The sequence below is a fragment of the Cheilinus undulatus genome, linkage group 22 (genome assembly GCF_018320785.1).
Source record: "Cheilinus undulatus linkage group 22, ASM1832078v1, whole genome shotgun sequence".
In the NCBI taxonomy this organism is placed as follows: domain Eukaryota; kingdom Metazoa; phylum Chordata; class Actinopteri; order Labriformes; family Labridae; genus Cheilinus; species Cheilinus undulatus.
This window is the reverse complement of record NC_054886.1, coordinates 35,437,758-35,464,159: the sequence shown is the minus strand read 5'-3', so window position 1 is coordinate 35,464,159 and position 26,402 is coordinate 35,437,758. Positions and strand designations below refer to the sequence as shown.

Genomic DNA, 26,402 nt, shown 5'->3' with positions numbered 1-26,402 from the left:
TATCCTAGCATTTAGACAAAACGCCGAATCCTACATTTCCCATAATGCACCTCCATCTTTAATTAGAGCCTTCATACTGTCTATTTTAAAACCAAAGCTCTTGTTTGTCATGCACAGTGTCATTGTTTATTTCTCTGACTGGCTCTTTCCAGGTGGAGTGGGCGGAGCTGAGCAATGGCGGGAGCGTCGGTGAAGGTGGCGGTGCGAGTCCGCCCGTTCAACTCCAGAGAGACGGGCCGCAACGCCAAGTGTGTGATCCAGATGCAGGGAAACACCACCTGTAAGAGATGACTCTCACACACGCAGGGGTTACTTGAGGTCACATGCAGGGGTTACTTGAGGTCACATGCAGGGGTTACGTCAGGTCGAACAGAGGGGTTACTTCAGGTCGCACACAGGGGTTACTTCAGGTCACACTCAGGGGTTACGTCAGGTCACACGCAGGGGTTACTTTAGGTCACGCAGGAGTTACTTCAGGTCAATTCTTTTGGGGACTAAACATCAATTTAATGCTAATTCTTTCAGGACTAAGCTCTCGGCTAAAATCCAGCTTAGTTCTAATCTAGTTAACAACCTTTGTCCTCCCATGGTCAGACGTCCTGCTAAAGTATTTATTTTTCCTGCTGTGTCCCTGTAAACCAGGAAAACTCTTCATTACTCACACAGGTGTGTTGCAGATGAAGTAGAGGGATTTAGAGTGATCTCCTGGAGAATTTATCCAGGCTTAAGACCGGTGCGCATGTGATGATGTGATGATTAGAGCTTGTTGGCTGACTGAACGGGAGGACATAACTTCACAATATTAACTCTAAATGGCATGTTTAACCATTATGAATTCCTTTAATATCCTAATGCAGTCAGCCTCCTAAAATCAGCTGTGAAAATGATATATAAAAAATTTTTTTCACTTTAAATTAGGCAGTCACTGGCATTGATTTTGATGGATTTTTTTTTCTTTTTTGCAGTGTCAAAGCAGTAGTTTTCAATGGGACATTTTTGGTCCTTAGGGACAAATGTGTCAGTTTTTGTGTCGCCTAGACTTTTTAAGCTAATTTAAGGAACTGAGACAACAATTCTAAAACTATTTTTAAAATGAATATCCTCTGGCAATCTCTTAAGGGTTAAGCTCTAAAATGTTAAAAAACATCGTCATAATGAGTTTAAATGTACCACAGGTAAAATAAATGCAGGTTTTGCCCTGAAACTGGAATAATTCAGCTGTGTGGGGTTGAATATGTTCATTTTCTTCACTATAAAACATCTTCACTGGTTAAAAACAGAGCTGGTAGATCTCATTCTCTCTGTGTTGTTGGGGTTTAAACTCTCCTCAGCAATCCCAGCATGCCTCAGCCTGTCATGTGACCTCTGAACTTGGCAGAGTTTGAACTGACACATGCACAGGGTTTATTTATAGACTTTTCCTGCAGGACGGCTGCTTTTAGCAGCCATGCTTCAGTCTACAAACACTCCAGTCTACTCACATAGTTTTATCTTAATAGCCTGTTAGTAATGATGGGCATTTTAAAGCTGTGGTTAATGTTAGGGCACTCACATGCAGATTTCACCTTTATGTTTGGAGCTGCAAAAGTATTTAAACACCCAACAAATCCAGAAATATTTCAGCTTTCCTGCAGAATTAAAGCTTTAAAGCAGATTTGAAGCACAAAATGTCCAGCAGCACAAAAACAAAAAAGAAACCATAGGGGCATTATGGAGGTCGTTAAAGGTTGATTGTGTTTTTCCTCTCCAGGTATCTCCAACCCCAAACAGCCCAAAGATGCCGCAAAGAACTTCACCTTTGACTATTCCTACTGGTCACACACAACGGTAAAAACGCTCTGACCTGCACTGCTGGGAAAAAGCATTTCCCTCTTTTCCTGATGTCTGTTTTTGCATATTTGTCAGACTTAAATGTTTCAGATCATTAAACACATTCTAATATTAGACAAACATAACCTGAGTAAACACAAAATACAAATGGTTCCATTTAGTAAGGGAAAAAGCCATCCACACCTACCTGGCCCTATGTTTACAAGGTTTACAAAGACATTTCTAAACTATGGAACTAAAGTGAACCACAGGGAGAGCCATTATTCACAAATGGAGAAAACTTGGACAAAGTGAAGTAGGCTAAAACATCTCAAACACAGCATGGCACTATCTCAACAAATTTATGAATAGATGAGAAACAAAGTTTTTTGACATCTATCAGCCAGAAAACCACACTGAGAGCTGTTATCCACAAATGGAGAAAACTGTGAACAGCTGTGGACCTTCCCAGGAGTGACTGGCATACCAACATGACTCCAAGAGTGCATGGATGACTCATCCAGGAGGTCCCAGAAGAACCCAGAGCAACATCCAAACACCTGCAGGCCTCACTGACTCAGTTACCGTCAGAGTTCGGAGTCACGACTGCAGAAAAAGAAGAACAGAAAGGCTTGTCTCACATTTGACTAAGAACATCCTGATGATCCCCAAGACTTCTGGGAAAATGTTCTGAGGACTGAGCAGACAAAAAAACTTTCTTGAGCCCTAACATTCAATAGTTTCATCTACTTAAAAAAAGGTAATCAACTATAGCCGAATATTCAGCAAAAAAAAAGGGAAAAGGCCCACAGAATAGAACATTCCAGCATTTGCCTCTTCCCTAGAAGCCTTTTATGTTTTTTAAAGGATGACATCATCCAAAAAGAATGGTATTATCCTCAAGGAATGACATTATCTTCAAAGGATGACATCATCCTCAAAGGATGACATTATTCTCAAGGAATGACATTACCTTCAAAGGATGACATCATCCTCAAAGGATGACATCATCTTCAAAGAATGACATTATCCTCAAGGAATGACATCATCTTCAAAGGATGACATCATCCTCAAAGGATGACATCATCCTCAAAGAATGACATTATCCTCAAGGAATGACATTATCTTCAAAGGATGACATCATCCTCAAAGAATGGCATCATCCTTAAAGAGTGACATTATCTTCAAAGGATGACATCATCCTCAAAGAATGACATCATCCTCAAAGAATGACGTTATCTTCAAAGAATGACATTATCCTGAAAGAATGACATTATCCTGAGACCAGCAATCAGACATGGTGGTTGTAGTGTGATGGTCTGGACCAGGACCTGGACCACTAGAACCATGAATTCTGCTCTTTACCAGAAAATCCTGAAGGAGAACGTCTGACACATCAGTTCATGACCTCAAGCTCAGGCACACTTGGGTTATAGAGCAGGACCATGATCCCAAACCAGCAAGTCCACCTCTGAACGGACTACACCGCGTTCCACATTATTATGCAAATGAAATATTTTTCTGATTTTTCGAAATATTAATGCAAATGACAGTCAGAATATTTTTCAAGTCATCAGCCATTAGAGCATAATTCAAATGTTTTTGAACAAACTTCATAATGACAAAAATGATTTTTTTAAAAATAAAAACCTCAAAATGCACTGTTCCACATTATTAAGCACAACAGCTTTTTAAAACATTTTATAGGTTGTAAAGAAGTGAAAATGGTCATTTGTAGAAACTGCAGCATTAGGAGGTCATATTTACTGAAATCAAAGCTATTTCAATCAAAAACATCTGAACAGGCCAAGTTCATGTTAACACAGGAGCCCTTCTTTGATATCACCTTCACTATTCTTGCATCCATTGAACTTGTGAGTTTTTGGAGAGTTTCTGCTTGAATTTTTTTTTGCAGGATGTCAGAATATCCTCCCAGAGCTGCTGTTTTGATGTGGACTGCCTCCCACCCTCATAGATCTTTAGCTTGAGGATGCGCCAAAGGTTCTCAGTAGGGTTAAAGGTCAGGGGAGGATGGGGGCCACACCATGAGTTTCTCTCCTTTTATGCCCATAGCAGCCAATGACACCGAGGGATTCTTTGCAGTATGAGATGGAGCATTGTCATGCTTGAAGAAAATTTTGCTACAGAAGGCACTGTTCTTCTTTTTGTACCATGGAAGAAAGTGGTCAGTCAGAAACTCTATATAGTTTGCCGAGGTCATTTTCACACCTTCAGGGACCCTAAAGGGGCCTACCAGCTCTCTCCTCATGATTCCAGCCCAAACATGACTCCGCCCCCTCCTTGCTGACGTCACAGCCTTGTTGAGACATGGTGGCCATCCACCAACCATCCACTACTCCTCCATCTGGACCATCCAGGGTTGCACGGCACTCTTCAGTCAACAAGACTGTTTGAAAATGAGTCTTCATGTATTTCTGGGCCCACTGCAACCGTTTCTGCTTGTGAGCATTGGTTAGGGGGGGCTGAATAGTAGGTTTATGCACAACTGCAAGCCTCTGGAGGATCCTACACCTTGAGGTTGGTGGGACTCCAGAGGCACCAGCAGCTTCAAATCCCTGTTTGCTGCTTTGCTTTGGCATTTTAGCATCTGCTCTCTTAATCTGATGTATTTGTCCGTCAGAAACCTTCCTCATTATGTCTTTATCTGCAGGAACCCGTCTGTGCTCTGAATCAGACACAAATTTCTTCACAGTATGATGATCATGCTTAATTTTTCCTGAAATATCGAATGTTTTCATTCCTTGTCCAAGGCATTACACTATTTGACACTTTTCAGCAGAGAGATCCTTTTTCTTTCCCATATTGCTGAAACCTGTGGCCTGCTTAATAATGTGGAACATGTGGAAAAGTGCATTTTGAGGTTTTTATTTTTTAAAACATAATAGTTATCATTATAAAGTTTGTTCAAAAACATTTGAATTATACTCTAACTGCTGATGACTTGAAAAATATTCTGTCATTTACATTGATATTTAGAAAATCAGAGAAATAAGTCGTTTGCATAATAATGTGGAACGCGGTGTAAAAACTGAATGAAGGTTCTGGAGCAGTCTAGTCAAAGTCTGGACTTAGATCTGACTCAGATGCTGTGGCATGACCTTAAACAGGAAGTTCATGTTGGAAAACCTTCCAACAATTCTGCAGAGAAGAGTGGGACAACATTCCTCCACAGTGATGCTTGATTGCAGGTGTTGCTGCCAAGGATGGAACAACCAGTTGTTAGGTTTTCCACATAGGGCCAGGTTGGTCTGATTGATTTTAATTCCCTTAATAAATAAAAATAAACATCAAAAAACGGACTTACTGCACATGCATAAAGCTTTGAGGGCATTAATGAGGCTCTGTTCTAACCAGAGGTGTCTGTTTGTGTCCGATCAGGCTGACGACCCCAGCTTTGCCTGTCAGAGGCAGGTGTATAAAGACATCGGAGAGGAGATGCTACTGCACGCCTTCGAAGGTAAAAACAGGATGCACCTGCAGGTTTAAATGTCTGCCTGTGTTATTCCAGTTAAAATCAGCACGTTAACTGTGAATCTGGCTGTTTTCCAGGTTATAATGTGTGTATTTTTGCGTACGGCCAAACGGGAGCGGGAAAGAGCTACACTATGATGGGGAAACAGGAGCCGGGACAGGAGGGCATCATACCACAGGTAAACAGACAGAAACGCTGAGGACTGAGTGATGATTGAGCCTACTTAACCTGAGACAGTGAGTCAGAAAGGCCCCTCTAATTCAGAGAGCACACAGAGGTTGGAGCGCTGCTCTGTCTGCTGTTTGTTCAGGTTTCCTAACATAAACTGACAGCGTCTCTTTGACAGACGCCTCTGCTTGTAGGTCAGTAGGATGTGACCCTAATAATCCGAAGCTTACTGTAGTGGAGGACTGTACCCGGGCTGGACTGAGGTTTACTGAGAGCCCTCTGCAGGATGAGCAGGAATCTGCCCAAGCTCGTCGTTCTCCAGCAGTGATGTGTAGATTTATGTGTTAAAAACGATAAATGAGCCTCTCTGATTGGCTGTTTCTGCTCCCAGCTGTGTGAAGACTTGTTCCAGAGAACAGGAGAAAACATGGACCCAGACCTGACCTACTCTGTGGAGGTAAACTTGCTCTGATTGGCTAACGCTCAGGTTTATATTACTAACATTATCAGGCTAATGCTGCAGGTGTATTGTGTCTGAGCGCTGCCTCTTCCTCCTCCAGGTGTCCTACATGGAGATCTACTGCGAGCGGGTCAGGGATCTGTTAAATCCAAAGTCTCAGGGGACTCTGCGGGTCCGGGAGCATCCCATCCTCGGCCCCTACGTTGAAGATCTGTCCAAACTGGCTGTGACTGGATTCTCCGACATCCGAGACCTGATGGACGCTGGAAACAAGGCTCGGTCAGTCTCCCCTCTCCTCACTGATCCTGTGATGGTTCCGCTAGGGCTGTCCAGTTCTGATTTTACTGTCGTTTGACCAGTCTAAACAGTCGTTTCATCACAGGGTCGTTGTTTTAGTGAGTGGATATGTGAAGCTGGATGAGAGTAGAGCATGGCTAAAGTTAGCAGTTAGCTCTGCCAGCCTTCATTGTTGTTGTTTACTTGTCCCCACTTTTGAGCCACCTGTCACTGATTTCTGACCCTCCTTTTGGCTATTTTTGACCCATATCTGTCCCTTTAAACCCAAATTTTCAATATTTTGTCATTTTTTTGCCACTTTAAATCTATTTTGGCTGCTTTTCACCAATTTTGCCAATTCTACTTGCAACCTTATGCCCATTTTTGTAATGTTCACCAATTTTGCGACTTATAATCTTATTTTTGCAGTTTTTCACATATTTTTCGACACTTAAAAACCACTGGTTGCTTGTTTTGCTACTCTGTAACTTTTAACCCATTTTTTTGTCCTTTTCCTCAAATGTTTGCCATTTTTTAGCCACTTGTTATCGATTTCTGTCACGTTTTTGCCACTTTAAGACCCAATTTTTTGCCCTTGTTTGCCTATTGTCCCCTCCTTTCACCCGTTCTTGCCGCTGATTTCTGACACTCTTTTTGGCTCTATTTTGACATTTTTTGCCCTTTTTTGCCCATTTTTTCCACTTTTATTTTCTACTTTTAACCAATTTTTTCTCCTTTTTCTCACATATTTGCCACTTTTAGCCACTTATCAACCATTTTCTATCTCTTCTTTTTGCTGCTATGAACCCATATCTGCCCCTTTAAAACCCAAATTTGCAATATTTTGACCATTTTTACCCTTTTCTGCCCATTTTTGCCACTTATTAGTTAATTTTGCTGCTTCTATCTGCCACTCTATTCCCATTTTTGTGACTTTTAATAATTTTGCCATTTATAAATTTATTTTTGCCATTTTTCTGCCACTGGTTGCTGGTTTTTGTCACTCTTTTTCCATGTTTATGCAAGTTTTTGTCCCTTTTTTGCACATTTTTGAATTTTTTTAGTCATTTGTTACTAATTTTTGTCACTTTTTGTTGCCACCTTTAACCAATATTTGCCACTTTAAAGGTATTGTTGCAATAATTTGATGATTTTCCCTGTTTTGTTGCTATTTATGATCCCTTTTAGCCCATTTTGGCCCATTTTTGCCCCTTTGAAGCCGCTGGGCTCCGACTTGTATTTATTTACTTTTTTTGTCCTTTTTTATGTTATTTTTGCTACTTTTAATCCATTTTGGCTGCTTTTCCCCTTTTTGCCACTTTTATTTGCCACTTATTGCACATTTTTGTAAGTTTCTTGGTGTAAACGTGTTTTTTCCCTTTGTTGCCAATCTTTGCAACTTTTTTCCTTTTTTTAATTTATAACTTGCTGCCCATTACTGCCACTTTACTCATTTTTTCCATTTCCCGTCCATTGTCTCTTTAATTCTTTAACAGTGGGGATGCTGAGCATCCACACTATTGAGATTCGTGTCAGCCATTTTGTTTATTATTATTCTTCTGTGCTGGCTATCTCCTCCTTCATACTTTGTTGTATTGACACTGTTTAAACTTAAAAAATTCAATTTCTTTGTCATTCAACTGTTATGACTTTACTAATTTCTACCTTTTAGTGAATGCAGTGAATGCAATTTTCAGCTACTTTTAGGCCAAAATCAGCCATTTCTGTGCCATTTCCAGCTTTTTTAAGGCTACTTTCAGCTATTTTTATTCTTTTTTGAGGTATTGAATGCCATTTTCAGCTACTTTTATGCCATTTTATGCAATTTTTATGCTATTTTCAGCTACTTTTATGCCATTTTATGCAATTTTTATGCCATTTTCAGCTACTTTTATGCCATTTTATGCAATTTTTATGCTATTTTCAGCTACTTTTATGCCATTTTATGCAATTTTTATGCCATTTTCAGCTATTTTTATGCCATTTTCAGCTACTTTTATGCCATTTTATGCTATTTTTATGCTATTTTCAGCTATTTTTGTGCTTTTGGCTATTTTCAGCAGTTCTTCCACAATTCAGCTCTCAGCATCCCAGCGCAATTTCAGCTGAAATTGCAATTTTGATCCAGTTCTATTTCTTAACTCTAGAGTCTGACCTCCACGGGTCCCAGAGTCCGCTCTGTCCCCCCTCATGGCCAGCTTGGTTGTCCACATTGATCCATAGTCAGTGGTGTGTATCATCCTCTGTGATTGATTATTGATACCTGACTGGTTATTGATTACAGGACGGTTGCAGCCACAAACATGAATGAGACGTCGTCCAGGTCACACGCCGTCTTCACCATCGTCTTCACCCAGAAACGGCGAGACCAGATGACCAGCCTGGACACGGAGAAGGTCTGTGTTGGTACTCTGTCCTATAGGGACCGGGATCTCTCGCTGTCCTCGTGAAGACGTCCTAAAACCCAACATGAGCCGTTTTTATTTACGTAGTCTGCAGTCAGGATTTTAATTTCAGTGATAGAGCGTTTAAGAGGAAGTTAAGGGTCTTTACGATAATCCCTCTTTGGGTCTGCTGTCCTTAGATTCTTTTGCGAAGTTGTATACACCCATCATGCTTTGTGTTTGAGGTATAATTGCAGCGTGTCTTTGTAGTAAATTCATTTTTTTCTGTTATCAAAGATAAATGAATGATGAATCTTTGTCTCCAGGTCAGTAAGATCAGCCTGGTCGACCTGGCTGGGAGCGAGCGAGCCGACTCCTCGGGGGCGAAAGGAACTCGACTGAAGGTCAGAGGTCAACATTTTTACTGGAGTTGTCACATCCTCTGATGAAAAAGCTTCTTCAACACTGTGATTACTGTGTTTGTCTGCAGGAAGGAGCAAACATTAATAAATCTCTGACCACCTTAGGAAAAGTGATATCGGCTCTGGCTGAAATGGTACGTAGATCGGTGTTTATACTAAACTAAATCAGAAAATCTAACAACTTTAAACAAGCTGACTGTCTCTCAGCAGTTAAAATAAAGACAGACTTCCTTCTTTTTCTCTACAGCAAAGCAACAAGAAGAGGAAAAGTGACTTTATTCCCTACAGAGACTCTGTTCTCACCTGGCTACTGAAGGAAAACCTGGGTGAGTCCCACAGCTAGCACTGCTGCAGGAAGATGTGAAGAGTGGGTGTAAATATATTTAACTTTTCTAGTTGACAAAATGAAACATTGCTACCTGGATGTAGTGCAGAAGGACCACAGGAGGTCATTTACAATAAAGACAAACCACAAACATCATTTTTAAAACAGAAACCATGCTTTAAATGATTACAGAACAACCTTTTAAAAGTCCCGGAAGTTACAAACTTTTCTGAACTAGTGAAGCGGTGTCACGGTTTAACTGGTCTTGAATTATCTGGTGACAACAGATGTTAGAGCTGCCCACACCATAGGCACTAATGCAGCCCCATACCATCAGAGATGCAGGCTTTAGACCTGAGCCAGGAGAACAAGCTGGATGCTCCAGATCCTCTTTAGTCCACAGAACAGTTTTCCTCTGACCACAGAACAGTTTTCCTCTGACCACAGAACAGTTTTCCTCTGACCACAGAACAATTTTCCTCTGACCACAGAACAGTTTTCCATGTTCTCAGCCCATGTTAAATGACTTTGATTGGTGACCAGTGCTAATAAAAAGCTGTTGACTTTTGTGTTTCAGGAGGAAACTCCCGGACGGCCATGATTGCTGCTTTAAGTCCTGCTGACATCAACTATGAAGAAACACTGAGCACGCTCAGGTCAGACAGTAGAGATTTTCAGTGGAATAAGTCTTTGTGTCAACTGATCGTGCATTGATTAGTGATGCCTGGATATTCTAATGTAACCTTTGTTTTTGGGGTCAGTGAGCAGACGTGTTGTTAGGCTGAGATTAACCCGTTCTTACCTAATCTACCTCGCTGTGATGTCATTCATAGGTATGCTGACCGAGCCAAACAGATCCGCTGTAACGCCGTGATCAACGAAGATCCAAACGCCAAACTGATCAGAGAGTTGAAGGCGGAGGTGGAGCGATTAAGAAACCTGCTGTTCTCTCAGGGCCTGCAGGAGCTGCTCGACAATGCTCGTAAATACAAACTTTGTCAATCTGAGTTTTTACTGACGAGTACACCCTCTTTATAAAGTTAATAACTAACCAGCGAATGCTCAAAATAACCCCCAGTAATACCAGTATAAACTCACTTTATGAATGGAACATTTACTCATTTATACTCAGAATAACCTGAGCAGACGCCTCAGCACAGTGAGGTTTTATTTATCTACAAATTTAAAATATGTGGCTGTGTTCAGCCATGTGAGTGTGGGAATAACTGGATGTAAGCGACCTACTGTGGGCTGCAGCAGAGCACAGAAAGCATGTGGCTCCTCCTAGGACTGTTATTTATTATAAAATGAGAAAAAAACAGGACTTTATACATTAGAGATGCTGCTGCTTTCTTGTAGAAGGTGGATATCAGCAAAATCATTAAATACAGATGTCCAGGATCAAAGTGTGATCATCCCTATGAAGTTTGGTGATGACTGATAAAAGCATTAAAAAGTTATGAGGCATTATCAGTGAATTTTCACTGCAGAAAATATACACAAAAGTAGTTAAAGTTTGGGCTCTGGTCATGGCTCCGCCCTATGGTGAAAACTCTCAGTTCGTACAGCTTTAGATCTCCAGGTTGTCTGGTATGAGCACGAAAAATCTCAAGTCAATCGGATGAAATCCATCAGAGTAGTTTGTTAAAATATGAAGGTTGTGAATCCCCCAAAAACATCAAATTATGACCTTTAGCTGTTTATAGTGCACTTCCTGTACATTTTAGAGGATGGAGTCGTGAGACTTTTTTTTTGTCTAGCCATGATACACGTGTGTACTGATTTTCATACATGTAGCTCATTTCCAGTCCCCCATCTATCACAAATCCACCAAAACACCCCAAATTTCCACAGGTGTGTAATTTTCTGTAAAGTTTGGTGAGTTTTTGATCAAATGAAACTCTAGCTGAGGTACACGCTCTGCTCGCCGTGCTCGTGCATGCATGCTAGCAGGAGCTCAGTCAGATGGCTTCTTTTATAATGTGGTTTGTTTTTAACTCCTGGTAATATTACTGGTTACCATGGGAACATTTGTGGAAGTTTTAATAGTTTTTAAACAATAAACACCACCCAACTCTAGAGTGTCATGAATCTGGCAGAGGTTACTCTTTAAAAGAAGGTGAATGAAGCCCAGAGTCATGATACTTAAAGTTAGACACATTACTGCATGGGTCTGTTTCCTGTTATATAACAGGGCGTAATGCTGCTATAGAAATGCCCACCATGCAGCTCAATCACATACTTTGGGCCGTGTGTGTGCTTATTTTAAATGTGTGTATGTGCGGTATGTCTGTGTGAGGTATTTTCAAAGGCGGGGGCTTACAGACAACAACAACTGTGAGTCTTCTCTACAGAAGCAGCATAGCAGAGATTCCTGCATGTTAAACCTGAAACGTGACTCTGTTTCCTCCGACAGTCAACAACAACAACAACGGCCCTGCCACCGCCGCCACCGCCATCGCCCCGGGTGTGTCCACTACACCGATGCAGCTCACAGCCAATGGGGTCGCTCCTGGGAATGGCTCCGCCCCTCCAGGTGTGTTCACAGGTATCAAAGTAGAGCTACTTTTATATTTTCATTTTATTTTCATGTTTTAAAATTTTTATTTCATTTTTATTTTATGATTGTTTAAATTTTTATTTTTTTTCCATTTTATCATTATTATTATTAATAATAATACTATAGCTATTATTTTTGAATTATTTTAATTCTTATTATTTTAATTAAAAATGATCATTTTTTTATTTATTATATATTTTTTATTTATATTTTTCTTAATTATAATTTTATTTTATTGATATTTTATTTTCAAATATTTTTTCTTTTTTATCCTTGTTGTCATTCTTTAATTTTTATTCTTTATATTATCTTATGTTTTTCTTTTTTTCAACTCTTATTTGTTCTTCCCCCCTATTTTTACTTTATTTAAATAAAACAAGACAGACATATCACCTAAACTTTAAAATATTACAAATATGTCCTTAACCTAGAATGTTTGAAGGATACTGTTAAAAATGACATTGTTTTCAATACATTTCATCATTATTATTGTCATTATTATTATTATAATTAAAACAATTTTTATAATAATAATAATAATAATTTCTATTATTAGTAGTAGTAGTAGTATAGTAGTAGTAGTAGTAGTAATAATAATAATACAATTTTTTATAATAATAATTATTATTATTATTGTTGTTGTTATTGGTATTATTATTATTATTATTATTTAAACATTTTTTATATTATTATTATATTACTATTATTACTATTCTTTTTTATCAAAACACTTTTGATTATAATAATAATGATTATTATTATTATTATTATTATTATTATTATTATTATTATTATTATTATTATCATTGATATTATTATTATTATTATTATTATTATTATTATTATTCAAACCATTTTTATAATAATAATAATAATTATTATTTTGATTATTGTTATTGGTATTATTATTATTTAAACATTTTTTTATATTGTTATTATTATATCATTATTATTATTCTTTTTATCAAAACTCTTTTACTTATAATGATAATATTTTAATCATCATTATTATGAAAATAATTTTTATAATAATAATTATAATTATAATTATTAATTATAATTATTATTATGATATTATTATTATTAACATATTATTATTTTATTTTTGTCGTCATTTATTTTTTTTTTTATTGTTATTACTACCCATTTTTACTAAATGTTTTTCTCTGTCAGGAGCCAAGCCAAACCCCACCGGAGACGCCCCAGCTAACTCAGACCAGCTGATGGAGGATGGCGAGGATGGCGAGGAGGCGACAGAGACGATCAGTAAAGAGGAGGCGGCAGAAAGACTGATGGTGAGTCAGACTCTGACGATCCTGATCGCGGACTGGTCCTTCAGGCTGGGACTCTAACGCCGTCTCCTGTCTGTCTGGTCTGTGTTTGGTCTGTAGGAGACGGAGAAGATCATCGCAGAGCTGAATGAGACGTGGGAGGAGAAACTGAGGAAGACAGAATCGATACGGCTGGAGAGGTAAGGTCAGACCGTGGAGGTTCATTCAGGCTCCCCTCGTGTCAGACACGCACCAGCATTTTTACCAGATCACTACGGTTAACAGAAGTTAGCTAACTGGCTTTATTCTGCTGGTTTCAGCTCAGATTCAGAGTCCAGTTTTATCGCCAGGAACATTTTCACCTACATGGAATCTGACTTTGGGTTTGGTGTAAAAACCGACACCATAGAAGAAGAATGAAAGTCTTAACTTCAATAGATTGCCATAGAAAAATAAAGTAGCAAAATAAAAATATAAATTAAAGTATAAACGTCACAAAAGTACGTACAGAGGTGGAAAAGGAGAAACTGTACAGATGTGCAGGTTCACTGATGATTCCATTAAAGTGTGGTTTAAGAGTGTAACTGTAAACAGCCGGGATGAAGTCCGGTCTACAGTAATGTAACTCTTAATGTTGTTTAGACATGCATTATTCTCTCTGATGGTTCTGAGGTTCAGTGAGAGTCAGAGGGGGAGGGGAGAGGGCCAGAGTACCGCTAAGTAGCCTGCAAGCAGAGGGGAAGAAACCGTTCTCATGGTGGGAGGTTTTGGTCCTGATGGACCTTAGCTTCCTGCCAGAAAGGAGGGCCTCAAAAAAGTCCACGTCTGGGGTGGGAGGGATTGGCTGCAATTTTACCTCAGAGTCCTGGAGACGTACAGGTCGGTGGGAGTGAGGATGGACTCGATGGTGGCGGTGTAGAAGTGCATCGTCATCGTCGTCATCATCCTCTTCACGAGGGAGCTGTAACTATCCTGGAAGGTAAAAACACAAACTTAAACATCTAACTAAATCTCTCTCTCCGTGCTCGATGGTCCAGAGAGTCCCTGCTGGCAGAGATGGGCGTGTCCATCAAAGAAGACGGAGGAACGCTGGGCGTCTTCTCTCCTAAAGGGGTGAGTTTGAATCAGACGTCTCTTTATCAGACAGAACTTCTTTCACCCAGGTTTTCTTAAACCAGGTTGCTGCTCAAAGCTAAACGTTTTTATAAATCTACCACCACCACGACACATGGCGTGATAATGAAGAACAAAATCACACATGAGGGCGTTTCTAGCTGCGCTTCCTTTAAAACTAAAGCATGCTGAAATGCTGACTGACCCAGGCAGCATCTTTAGAGCAGAGCCTCTCTGACAACTGTACATTCATTTAACAATGAAATGTATGACGAGGGCTCCTGAATGAATGTAGGTTATAATAGGGAATGATTTATCACTCGAATTTATAAAAAAAAACATACAATGACGAACGTAATGATAATCACAGATTAGATCCCAGAATTGGGGGAATAAATTGCAATTAGATAATTTTTTTCAAATCGTTCAGCCCTCACTTCATGCATGAAATATTTTCCCCTTTAATGAGTGTAAATTCAGTTTTTTTATGTGTAGATTATGGAAGCTCATACTGTGAGACTAAACAACTGTGATTTATGGTGCAGTCTTTGTTGTTAGACACCAAATAGGTCAAATAAAAACACATTTCTACTGCAACATTCTAGTTTGTGTGGGAGCCCAGTTTTGCCACTTGAAAAAAATGTGGAAGTCAACTGATAAAAAAAAAAGAAAAAAGTATCTAAAGTCAAGTATGAGATAAAAAGTCAAAATTACTGACTACTGACTACTCACTTTTTTCTCAGAATTTTTATCTCATAATTTTGACCTTTTTATCCTATAATTTTGACATTTTTTAATCTTATAATTTTTACATTTTTATCTTATACTTTGTCTTTTTTATCTCATAATTTTGACATTTTTTATCTCATAATTTTGATCTTTTTATCCTATAATTTTGACATTTTTTAATCTTATAATTTTTACATTTTTATCTTATACTTTGTCTTTTTTATCTCATAATTTTGACATTTTTTATCTCATAATTTTAACTTTTTATCTCATAATTTTGACTTATTTTTTCTCCTAATTTTAACTTTTTTGTCTCGTAAATTTGACTTTTTATCTCATAATGATTTCTTAGGATTCTCTTTTTAAGAATTGCCTTACTTTCACATTTTTCTCTTTTATTTGTGCAGAAATAAGCTTCCATAAGTTAGTGTGGATTAAGTCTGCCTTTAGCATTTTCCCGGCGGTCTTAAAGGACGTTTTAATTTAAAATTCCCCAGCCTGTGAATCCTCCCTGAGGTTAAAGATGCCTCCTCCTCCAGTCTGATTTTGTTCTCTGGTGTTTCAGACGCCTCACCTGGTCAACCTGAACGAGGACCCGCTGATGTCCGAGTGTCTGCTCTACTACATTAAGGAGGGGTTCACCAGGTCAGTCATAAATACTCTGCCGCAGCTCAACCAGTGTTTATATTTTTAATCAGTGAATGAAGGGGGAAACTCCTAAAGAGAATCAGATGTTTTTCACCGATCACTGATCATGTGCTGGCCGTTTCCTTTCTCTGTGGCGATGTTTAAAAGTCGTTCCTCTCGTCTCTTCACAGAGTGGGTCAGCAGGACGTGGACATCAAACTCTCCGGAGACTTCATTAAAGAAATTCACTGTGTGTTTGTGAGCGAGACCAACGAGCAGGGCGAGGGTGAGACACTCAGCGCTCTGTCCGTTCTCTGAGATCTTTGTAATCACCATGACGGCGAAGTTTCCTCTTATTTATACCGGGTTATATGACATATATGCTGATGATACTGTCGAATTTAAGGCTCGTTTTCCATCCAATGATCAGATCAGGTCATCAATCAGCTGATTTTTCTCTCTGGCTTTGTCATCTGCAGTAAGCATGCTCAGACTGCCCTCTGGTGGTCAACTCGTGTGACTGCCGCTCACTATTATCAACTCAGCTTGGATTTGGTTTCCTAAAAACTAACACTAGCTAACAGAATCAAATTTGGGGGATCTGATCTAATGAGTGTATCACCAGGTCACAACCCTGTGGAGGTCTTTATCTAACTGGGATGATGGCAGACCCACTGGAGGTAGAATATACTCCATCTGGTCTGGGAAATCCTCAGGATCCCCCAGGAGAAGCAGAAACCTTTGTTAGGCAGAGTGATATAACACGATGATAAATAAAACATCTAACTAAGGAGTTTGGTAAAAGCAGTGACTCTCCTTCTTCTTCTCTCTCTGTAAAAGCTGCCAGGAAGTCCTCCAGGTATCTTTTTAACAGTCTGTTTCCATGATGATGTTCACACCCACCCGTCCTGTGATCCCGATCTCCTCACCCTCCCATCTCCTCTCCGTGTTTGAGAGTTTGCCGCGTGAAGAGAACTTTCTGGAGCTGATGTTGTGCTCTCTCTGTGTCTGCAGTGGTTGTCACCCTGGAGCCGCTGATCGGAGCAGAGACGTACGTTAACGGGAAGCAGATCACCGAGGCCGTCATACTTAAACAAGGTCAGACTCTAAGGATTCAAACTGGCAACTAGCCTGAACAGAAGTCGTCAGGAGTTTCAGGAAAGCTCTTAAAAAAACAATAAACAGTGTTGAAGTAAACTATAAATGTGCATGAGTGGTTAGAAGAACACAGGACCATGTAAAACAGGAACAACTAGCACCTCTGTCAGCATTGTGGTGTTTGCACACTGCAGAAGAAGTAAAAAACCAACTTTGACTGTTGGTTATGGCCCTGCCCTTTGAGTAGCCAAAATGTCGTGAATACATTTTCATCTTTGGCATGTCTGCAGTCTATGTCCCTGAGATCAGGGGTTTTCAAAGTGTGTGTGAGTGAGCCACCCCAAAGAGAAAATTATCCATTCAGTGGACCCCACCCACAAAGAGATTAAGATACAAAAAAAAACTTCACCATATTTTCAAATATTTATGTCTAATTCTAAATATTTTTAACAGTTTTATATCTTTGATATTTTGGTCTGCTAATGTTCCTAAACATGCGTCTTTACCAGGTAATCAGTTATTTGGTTTCAGTAATGAATTTATCATCAATACTACCTGATTATTCTGCTCTGATAATCCTTAAAGCAGCGTTCCTCAACCAAAGACTCAAACTGTTGAAAAATACCTCTGCAAGAGCCACAATCTAAGAGGTGAAAAGCAGCAAAAACAGCTTAAGGTAGCAATAAAGATAAGTTAAAGATGGCAAAAATGGTCAAAAAGTAACAAAAAAGGGGTGGAAATGAGCAAAAATGGGGATAAAAAGTGAAAAAAGATGGGTGAGAAGTGACAAAAAATGAAAAACAGGTGGCAAACGAATGGGCCAAGGTGGCAAAAACAAGGCAAGAAAATGAGTAGATAAAAGCAGTCAAAAGTGGCAATAATGGGCAAAAAGTAGGAAAAAAGTGGTATTTAATAACAAAAGGATGCTTAAATGGGAAAAAGTGGCAAAAAAACAGTGAAAAAGGGCAAAAATTGAAAAAAAAGTGGCAAAAATGGGCAAAAAGTAGGAAAAAAGTTGTATTTAATTACAAAAGGATGCTTGAATGGGCAAAAAGTGGCAAAAAAATTGTGAAAAAGGGCAAAAATCAGAAAAAAGTGGCAAAAAGAAGTGGCAAGAATGGGCAAAAAGTAGGAAAAAAGTTGTATTTAATGACAAAAGGATGCTTAAATGGATGAAAATGATAAAAAATAGTATAAAGGGGCAGATCACTTCCTGTGATGCCCCCTACCAGTTGGGGAAAACTGAACATGAATGCTGTTCAGGTTGGGAGTCTTACCATGGCTGTAAAGTTTTGTAATGATCTACACAACCACTGTAGAGTTAAAATGACATGTATGTTTGGCACAGTGTCAAGATTCGTTCTCTAACTTTAGCACCTGACTGTGGCCCCGCCCTACGGCGCAGACTGAACCTATGCATAACGAAAGATCTCCCACTTGTCTAGAATGAGCAGAAAGAATCTGGAGTCAATCAGATGAAGTCCTTCAGAGGAGATCCTTCAGATGTCAGACCTGTAAATCAGCCAAAAATACACCATAACTCCTGTACATTTAAATTTTGGTTTTTCTGGACAGGATGCATACGTGTGAGAGTTTCAAGCACCCGGCTCAAACCATTAGCAGGGACTAACCAGAAAGCTTTCTAGGGGGAGCCCTTTTTTTGTTGCACAGGCACAAAGCTACTAAAATAGTCATGTGAAGCCCCCAGAATTAGCACTTTATTAAACGAAAGAAAAATAACAAGAAGAATTCCTTCAGTTATGAGAGGGTTCTTGGTCCAAGGCTGGTGATTGGGTTCTAAAAATAGACATTTTTTATGGACAAATAAACATGAAATGTAATGAACCTTCAACTAAAAGTCAAATATGTTGTTTATTTTATTTAGCCTTTTTCTGTTTTACATCTAATGTTTGTCTGCGCTGGTAGGTAACCGCATCGTGATGGGGAAGAACCACGTGTTCCGGTTTAACCACCCGGAGCAGGCGAGGCTGGAGCGAGAGCGCAGCGCCACGGCGGAGCAGCAGAGTGAGCCGGAGGACTGGAACTACGCTCAGAGAGAGCTGCTGGAGAAACAAGGCATCGACATCAAGCTGGAGATGGAGAAGAGGTACATGATGAGTAACTGATCAGTAATCAATTTAAACTTTCTATCAAAGGAATCAGTTGCACTCTCTTTAAATATCTGAAAATGCTAGATACATGTTCATGATGGCTGATGGACAGATGAGGACTGATGGATTGTTTTCTGGCAGACTCCAGGACATGGAGATTCAGTATCGTAAAGAGAAGGAGGAGGCCGATCTGCTGCTGGAGCAGCACCGACTGGTACGTCTGTCATTTGATCATAACAGCTGATCTATAATCAATAACAGTCATTGATCATGAGTGTTTGTGTCCTCAGTATGCTGACAGTGACAGTGGAGACGACTCTGACAAACGTTCATGTGAGGAGAGCTGGAGGCTCATCTCCTCGCTGAGAGAGAAACTCCCCGCTAACAAGGTAAAGGTTCAGTCGGAGCAAACCCGCCACTAGACTCTCAGAGTCCACCAGTCGTAAACCTCGCAGAGGCGTTTAAGCTCCAGGACGTAGTTCTAACCTTTTTATTGATGTGCAGTCCGGTAGAGACCATCAGGTACACGATGTTCTGATGACTGCTGCATGCCGGCCACCTAGATTTCTAACTGTCCCACATTAACAGTGGTCCCTCACTGCTGTTCTTCACTTCCTGTCCAACATCACCGAGCTCTAGCGACGGCAAACAACCTATAAAGGACTCTGTTCATCAAAAACTTCCCTCCATAAAACATATTTACCGAACACTGTTTTGGTTTCATGGATGAGCTTCTCATAATGAGGGGGAAAAGCTGTTAAAAATGACCTTACAATGTCGATCTGTCTTTAGGCTACATGATGTCATCTCTTTATGCCGTAGGTTCAGTCCATCGTGAAGCGCTGCGGTCTGCCCAGCAGCGGGAAGAGGAGAGAGCCTCTGCGGGTTTATCAGATCCCTCAGAGGAGACGAATCAGCAAGGACCCTAAACGGGTCACCATGGAGGACCTCCGCATGCAGGCTGTCAAGGAGATCTGCTACGAGGTCGCCAACACCACTCATCCTTTCAGTGATCTACCACTCCTGTGTCTTTGTCTGCAGGAGTTTTAACCTCTCTCTGTGTGCGGCGCCCCCTGCAGGTCGCTCTGGGAGACTTCCGTCACTCCCGTCAGGAGATCGAAGCGCTGTCCATCGTTAAGATGAAGGAGCTGTGCCGCATGTACGCCAAGAAGGATGCCAACGAGAAGGAGAGCTGGAGGGCCGTGTCCCAGGACGTCTGTGACACAGTGGGCATCGGAGAGGAGCGCAGCCCCCCAGCGGAGGAGGGGGGAGGAGGAGGAGGAGGAGGAGGGGGAGAAGGTGGAGGAGGAGGAGGAGGAGGAGAGAAAGGAGAAGGACAGAAAAAAAACGTGTACGATCTGAAGGCTCACATCGATAAACTGACGGATATTTTAGAGGTGAGTCTCCGCCGTAAAGAGAGAAACATGATGTTAGAGGAGGTGTTTAAACATGTGTGACTCCTGCAGGAGGTGAAGCTGCAGAACAACATGAAGGACGAGGAAATCAAAGCTCTGAGGGACCGAATGATCAAGATGGAGAGCATCATACCTGTCCAGGTAGGTCCACAGACATCAGCCCCATGTCTGTCTCTCAGAGGACGAGACTGGTGCTGATGCTGCTCTGCTCTCATCTCCAGGACGACATGAACGGGGAGGAGGAGGGCTCGCCTCAGAGAGACGGGGGCGGAGACGGAGAAAACCCCCAGCAGCTGGAGGTCAGAGTGAAGCGGCTGATGGACGAAGACCCGGCGTTCAGGAGGGGGCGCCTCCGCTGGCTTAAACAGGAACAGCAGAGAATCCTGAACCTGCAGCAGCAGAACATCACCAAGAAGCTGAGGGGGCAGACCCAGACCCAAGGTGGGACGGACTTCTCAGTGTTCGCCCTGAGTTCAGTGTTCAGGAATGGTGGCGAGTTGCAGCGAGGTTAGGGTAGAAATAAAACTGAAGAAAGTGTAAAAAAAAATCAGATTTAAATACGTACAAGCTTTTGTAGTTAATATTTCTAGTATGTAGTAAGTCAGTGGGCATTGATAGTACCAAGATGGGTAAAGGGTGCCAGAATGCTGACTAGACACAACTGGTATAAAACAGTCTAATAGACTGCTATTGGCTTCCTATTTAAACAGAAGGTAACCAAACCTGCGTCTCCTCTCTCCCCCAGGTCAGAGCTCCCCTGTCGTCCCTGTTCATCTCCCAGGGACTGGACGCTTCATCCCCCCTCAGGAGTGCAAACTCAAGTTCCCCTTCAAGAGTAACCCGGCCCACAGGCTGTCATGGGGACCAGCTAGCGCCGCCCTGCAGGCTCTGGGTTTAGAGGAAGGGGGAGGTGGGGGGGAGCAGAAGGAGGAGGGAGGAGGAATGGAGGGTAAAGCTTCTCCTTCGCCTCCTCCTGCTCTTTTGCCCCTTCCATTCCAAGTCCCGCCCCCTCGCATGCGCACCCCAAGCCCCAACCGTGGCTGGCAACAGCGTAACCAAGGCAACCAGGGCAACCAGGGGGGCTTCTTCTACCATCACCAGAGCAACAATCAGAACCAGCAGCGCCGCTACCGCCGCAACTCTCTGGACAGCTCCACCCGCAGTAACTATAGCAATGAGCATCATGGAGGAGGCGGTCACCAGGGGCGACCCAGGCAGAGAAGGGGGGTGTCACCTGGACCGGGAGGGGAGAGAGGAGGGGGGAGAGTGGGTGGAGGCGGCGGAGGTGGCGGCGGTTACCAGCCTCAGCATCACCAGCACCATCAGTACCACCACCACCCCTACTACAACCCCCACAATGCACCATTCCAGCCAGGACCCCACCCCAACTACCACAGCCTGCCACGCTCCGGGGCCCCGCCCCCTCTGCCAGACATGCTGATAGCACCGGGGCCGCCACAGGCAGGGTGGGGCTTCACAACCCCACCCAGGATGAGACGACAGTTCAGCGCCCCGGACCTGAAAAACAGCAACAAGGACACACCCAACTGACTTCTGACCCCTATGCCACAGAGCGCTCTGATTGGCTGAGGGACACTGGGTGGTCAAAACAACCAGGAGATGCCCAACTGACCTCTGACCCTGGCGCTATGGAGGGCTCTGATTGGCTACAGGACACTGGGGGATCTAAACAACAAGGATATGCCCAACTGACCTCTGACCCTGGCGCTATGGAGTGCTCTGATTGGCTACAGGACACTGGGGGGTCTAAACAACAACAAGGATATGCCCAACTGACCTCTGACCCTGGCGCCACGGAGCGCTCTAATTGGCCACAGGACACTGGGCGGTCCTGTCGCTGTACAGAACAGGCCGTGTTTGTGTGTTAATGTGATTCAGCACTTTTACAATGCTGACTCAGCACTTCCTGTATCTCCAATCCTGCTGTTTATGTGTGTGTGTAATGTGTGTGTGTGAGTTTGCTAGCTCCTAGCCTTCACGTTAGCATGGGTTAGCCGTTGCAACACTGTTTTTGTTTTCGGACAAGTGGATTTTTTTTTTTTTTTTTTTTCGTGTCAAACAGGAAGTTTATTTTAAATTTTTTTTTTGGTTGTTTTTTTTTTTTTCCAATGATTGCTGATATTCTCCTCCTGATTGGTCAATTATGACAACGTGCCTTGATGCAAAGGTGTTAGCTCCAGGAGCTAGTTACCATGAGCTCTTGAGTCTCCCGTCGCAGGTGTTTTTTTACTCAGAGCTGAAGTACGTTGGCTTGCTTCTTCTGAATGGTGTTAGTAATTTAACCAGTTTTAGCCGCTGTTAGCCCAGGAGGCTAACGAGCCTGGTTCACCCGGAGAAGGTCTGTGCTAGCTAGACCTGAGCGGGGCGCTGTGGGTGGTTAAATAGCATTTAGGATTGATATATAATGACTTGAAAAGTGTCTACCAGTACGGATGTAACAATACACTGAGATTATGTTGAGTCTGAGATCAAAGTCAAAATTCTGCCTTTGATCTTTAAATTCTGAGATTAAAGTCAAAATTCTGACTTTGATCTTTAAATTCTGAGATTAAAGTCAAAATTCTGACTTTGATCTTTAAATTCTGAGATTAAAGTCAAAATTCTGCCTTTGAACTTTAAATTCTGAGATTAGATTAAAGTCAAAATTCTGCCTTTGATCTTTAAATTCTGAGATTAAAGTCAAAATTCTGCCTTTGAACTTTAAATTCTGAGATTAAAGTCAAAATTCTGACTTTGAACTTTAAATTCTGAGATTAAAGTCAAAATTCTGACTTTGAACTTTAAATTCTGAGATTAAAGTCAAAATTCTTACATTTGTTCCAGAACTGGAATGAAAAAGTTGCCTCCCATTCTTTTTGTTTTGAATGATTTAATGAGGTGTTCTTAGATCCCCACCAGGACAACAGTCATGTTTAAGGGGGCTCACAGTTTTTTTTTGTTTTTTTTGATAATTCGTTCAATACCCGCCAGAATAAAAGGCTTCGAAATAACAGCAAAATTCACCTTTTTCCCCTATATTAGAATTTTTTATTTCTTGAGTTGGAATTTTTTTTAAAGCTTGAAGTTCATATTTCCTGACATTGTAGTGTGACTTGAATGCTGCGTTGCTCAGTAAGGTTTTCAAGATGGTGAGATTTTTCAATCCCTGGTATTTTTAAAGGTTACTATCTTTGTTATTTTATGATCAATAGTACTGAAAAGTGCTTGAGCTTCATGAAACTACATCTATTTTATAAGATGTAAGCATGGGAGAGGAATGAATCCATCCAAAAATGCAAACTCCTTTGAAAGGTCAACATTGCCGATGTTCTTGTGCAGTTCATACGCTGTGGAGGAGTTTTCTAGAGATGTTTGGTGATTCAAAATGCTAAATAAGTCTTTGCCGGGTGTCTAGGACTTTTGTTTTTGTTGCCATGTGTTGGAACAGGCTTCAATATTGAAGTTTAAAACTGATATGATGTCAACTCTGTTGCCGAGTGCTAAAAACCAAAGAAAGTTGCTCTGTGGCGCCTCCTTCAGGAGAGCTGACGGACACGCTGCTGTACAGACAGGCGGATAGACGGAGGCTCAGATGTGGTGGTTTTAGAGACAAAGTGGCATGTTGAGTCGTTTTAAAGCGTTGTGTGTATATTTGAAGTGTTTTTTTATGAACTATTTTAAAAACTGGCTGCGACACCTTCACTGTCTCTGGCAATCGTGGGAAATGTGGGAAGTGATGCCTCGTGGGAGATAGAAACTGATGAGATAGACATTGGAGACGTAGAAAGCTCGATGGAATGTGGTATAAGTAGAGCCGTGTTAGCATGGAATCATGGGAAATGTAGGAAGAGACGAGATGGAGAAGGCAAAGTGAGAAGAAATAAGCTTGGTGTTGGAAGTTAAAAGAGACACTAGGACATGTTTGGTGTGGATTTAAAGAATCTGGGAGACTTCAAACTTCTGCTCACGTCACATGTGACGGGAATGAATTTACTGCTGCCTTCACTGACGTCAGGAAGCTGGGAATTTGTGGCTTTGCCTCATTTGATGTTACTTTAAAGGCATTTTAGCATTGACAGGCGTTTGGTTTCACTGTAGCTGATGTTTCCATCTGATTAATGCATTTTTCTTTTCACTCATTCTTTTTTAAAGCTGCAGTTAAAGATGAAATTAATCCTAATTAACTTGAATTGTAAATTCTCAATTGAATTTAAGTCAATGCATGTTGGAAGTCCCCCTGAGTTGTGTTCAATAAACTTCTGGAAAATGAAGTTGCCTCCAATTAAGTTTAGAGTATTCATATATTTGTTTAGTTATCCAGATTTGAATATTTACTTGGCTTTTTTGTTGTGAGATGATGGCTGTAGTGCATCTTAATGCTGTTCGCTTACTACCATTAAATAACAAAAGAAGAAGAAGGCATGCGTGTCACGTGACGACTGTAGTGTTAGTGTGACTTTGACAATCCTAAAAAGCAAACTCATGACTGAAGAGATTATCTTTTTCCTTCAATTAACAGATTTGGTTTGAATCAGTGAGAAAAGGATGCTAAATCAGTTAGCCTGTCAATGGCATTTTCCATTAAGTGTTAGCATCAAGCTAACAAGCTAACCAGCCACAAATCCTCAGCTTTCCACGCCACACTGAACGCAGCCATGGTGTGTTGCTCCGCCCTGAAACGTGACTGTCAGGAGGAACTGGGAGATAGGCCCGGCCCACACGGAGCAGGGCATTGTGGGAGATGACGAGTTGAGCGTTTCTGTGCTCTGTGACTGTCGAAACAAACCAATGGGAGCGCTCCTCCGGCCTCGGGGTCAGAGAGGGAGTGGCCATGGTTAAAAATATGATGATGACAAAAGTAAGAGAATTGATTGTGATTGGACGATCTGGTCTCTGATCTGACCAATCACAGGACAATCCTGGTAACCTGCTGCCACCGCTGGGCATGATGGGAAACGATGTTTCCTTTAAGTTTGTTTCTTTTTTTATTGTTTTTTTCTGTTGTTTATTTTTTTTATTTCAAACTTTGGGTTCTGATTGGCTGTTCTTCTTTTCTCTGTGTACTCATTTGCTTCCTGCTTTTGCGAGTATTTAACCCCGCCTTCTTGTTTGCGTTGTGATGTCACGGCGCCGTCATCACATTCATTTATATAAGGATGATAACGTTAATGTTGGGTTCTTTTGGATGCTGCTAAGAGAGCTTCCCGCCCTCATGCACACCGCCTGATTGTTGATGTCTGAGTGTGGCGAGCGCGTGGCGAGCGTTTGGGGGTTAGTTTAGAATCATTATCTTAAGTTTGTTTAACGTTTTAAAGCTGATTTAACTGTTTTATTTCTCATCTAAGTGTCTGCATAGTTTTGTTTATTTGGAGGTTTCGAGGAGGAGGGGGCGGGGCCTGGGGTGGACGGCGATGACAAACCGACTCTGCAGAATTCCAGAACATTCGAAGATCCCCCTCCTTCCTTCCACCTTCACTCCAATCACAACCTCAGAATCTGTGATGTCACAGCATGATGTCACTTCAGGACTCAGACATGGACGTGATGACATCACGGCCCAGCCCTCCTCCTATTGGCTCAGAGCCCCTCAGTGGTGTGACTGTGTCTGTGTTGGGTTGTTGTTGTATGAGGAACTGATCTCAGGCTCTCCCTGACAACACGAGGCAATAAAGACTGAAAACATGAACTCTGCTCTCTTCATTTTTATTCTCGGTTTGTTTGTGTTCATTTAAGGGTCATAGACTGCAGCAGAGCCTGCTGGCCAATCACAGGGCGGACATAAAGATACGCATCAGCACACAAACATTCAGGCTCACAATCACATCGCTCTCTAGATCATGAAGAAGAATGCTAGACTTTAGTAATTAGGAATCATTTTCAGATGAAGATCATGTAGCAGAAAGTTTGGGTAAAGATCGTAGAGAACAGTGGTTCTTGGCATGGGAAAGAAAAATCTATCCTCCTTATTCCTAGCCCCCATGATTCTTTGCATGAAATATGGACGCAACTTCCGGTCCCTTCTATCTAAATGGGACTTTGCATTGAATACAAGATGTGAAACGCGATTTTTAGAGCAATTTGGACATTAAAATATATAACTTTAGACAGCTTCACCTCAATAGGGACAATATTATTATTTGT

General features: G+C 41.3%; 1 protein-coding gene across 2 annotated transcripts in view; it reads left to right on the top strand.

The window, feature by feature from the left end:
• Positions 1 to 22,858, top strand: part of kif1c (kinesin family member 1C) — a 55,796-nt gene extending 32,938 nt beyond the window's left edge. The window contains exons 3-29 of one of the 2 annotated variants that reach the window (XM_041779106.1): positions 153 to 280; positions 1,751 to 1,827; positions 5,209 to 5,287; positions 5,380 to 5,480; positions 5,862 to 5,927; positions 6,031 to 6,209; positions 8,491 to 8,602; positions 8,917 to 8,994; positions 9,081 to 9,146; positions 9,260 to 9,338; positions 9,915 to 9,993; positions 10,171 to 10,319; positions 11,754 to 11,873; positions 13,071 to 13,192; positions 13,289 to 13,368; positions 14,206 to 14,281; positions 15,576 to 15,655; positions 15,829 to 15,923; positions 16,652 to 16,735; positions 18,662 to 18,842; positions 18,988 to 19,060; positions 19,137 to 19,235; positions 19,669 to 19,830; positions 19,926 to 20,243; positions 20,313 to 20,402; positions 20,483 to 20,702; positions 21,007 to 22,858. In XM_041779106.1, the coding sequence (XP_041635040.1) occupies positions 175 to 280; positions 1,751 to 1,827; positions 5,209 to 5,287; positions 5,380 to 5,480; positions 5,862 to 5,927; positions 6,031 to 6,209; positions 8,491 to 8,602; positions 8,917 to 8,994; positions 9,081 to 9,146; positions 9,260 to 9,338; positions 9,915 to 9,993; positions 10,171 to 10,319; positions 11,754 to 11,873; positions 13,071 to 13,192; positions 13,289 to 13,368; positions 14,206 to 14,281; positions 15,576 to 15,655; positions 15,829 to 15,923; positions 16,652 to 16,735; positions 18,662 to 18,842; positions 18,988 to 19,060; positions 19,137 to 19,235; positions 19,669 to 19,830; positions 19,926 to 20,243; positions 20,313 to 20,402; positions 20,483 to 20,702; positions 21,007 to 21,812 (3,777 nt within the window). In that variant the 5' untranslated portion in view covers positions 153 to 174 and the 3' untranslated portion in view covers positions 21,813 to 22,858. Of the gene's footprint in view, positions 1 to 152; positions 281 to 1,750; positions 1,828 to 5,208; positions 5,288 to 5,379; positions 5,481 to 5,861; positions 5,928 to 6,030; positions 6,210 to 8,490; positions 8,603 to 8,916; positions 8,995 to 9,080; positions 9,147 to 9,259; positions 9,339 to 9,914; positions 9,994 to 10,170; positions 10,320 to 11,753; positions 11,886 to 13,070; positions 13,193 to 13,288; positions 13,369 to 14,205; positions 14,282 to 15,575; positions 15,656 to 15,828; positions 15,924 to 16,651; positions 16,736 to 18,661; positions 18,843 to 18,987; positions 19,061 to 19,136; positions 19,236 to 19,668; positions 19,831 to 19,925; positions 20,244 to 20,312; positions 20,403 to 20,482; positions 20,703 to 21,006 lie in introns of both variants that reach the window. The other variant, XM_041779105.1, reaches the window with a different exon arrangement.
• The last annotated feature ends 3,544 nt before the right edge of the window (positions 22,859 to 26,402 follow it).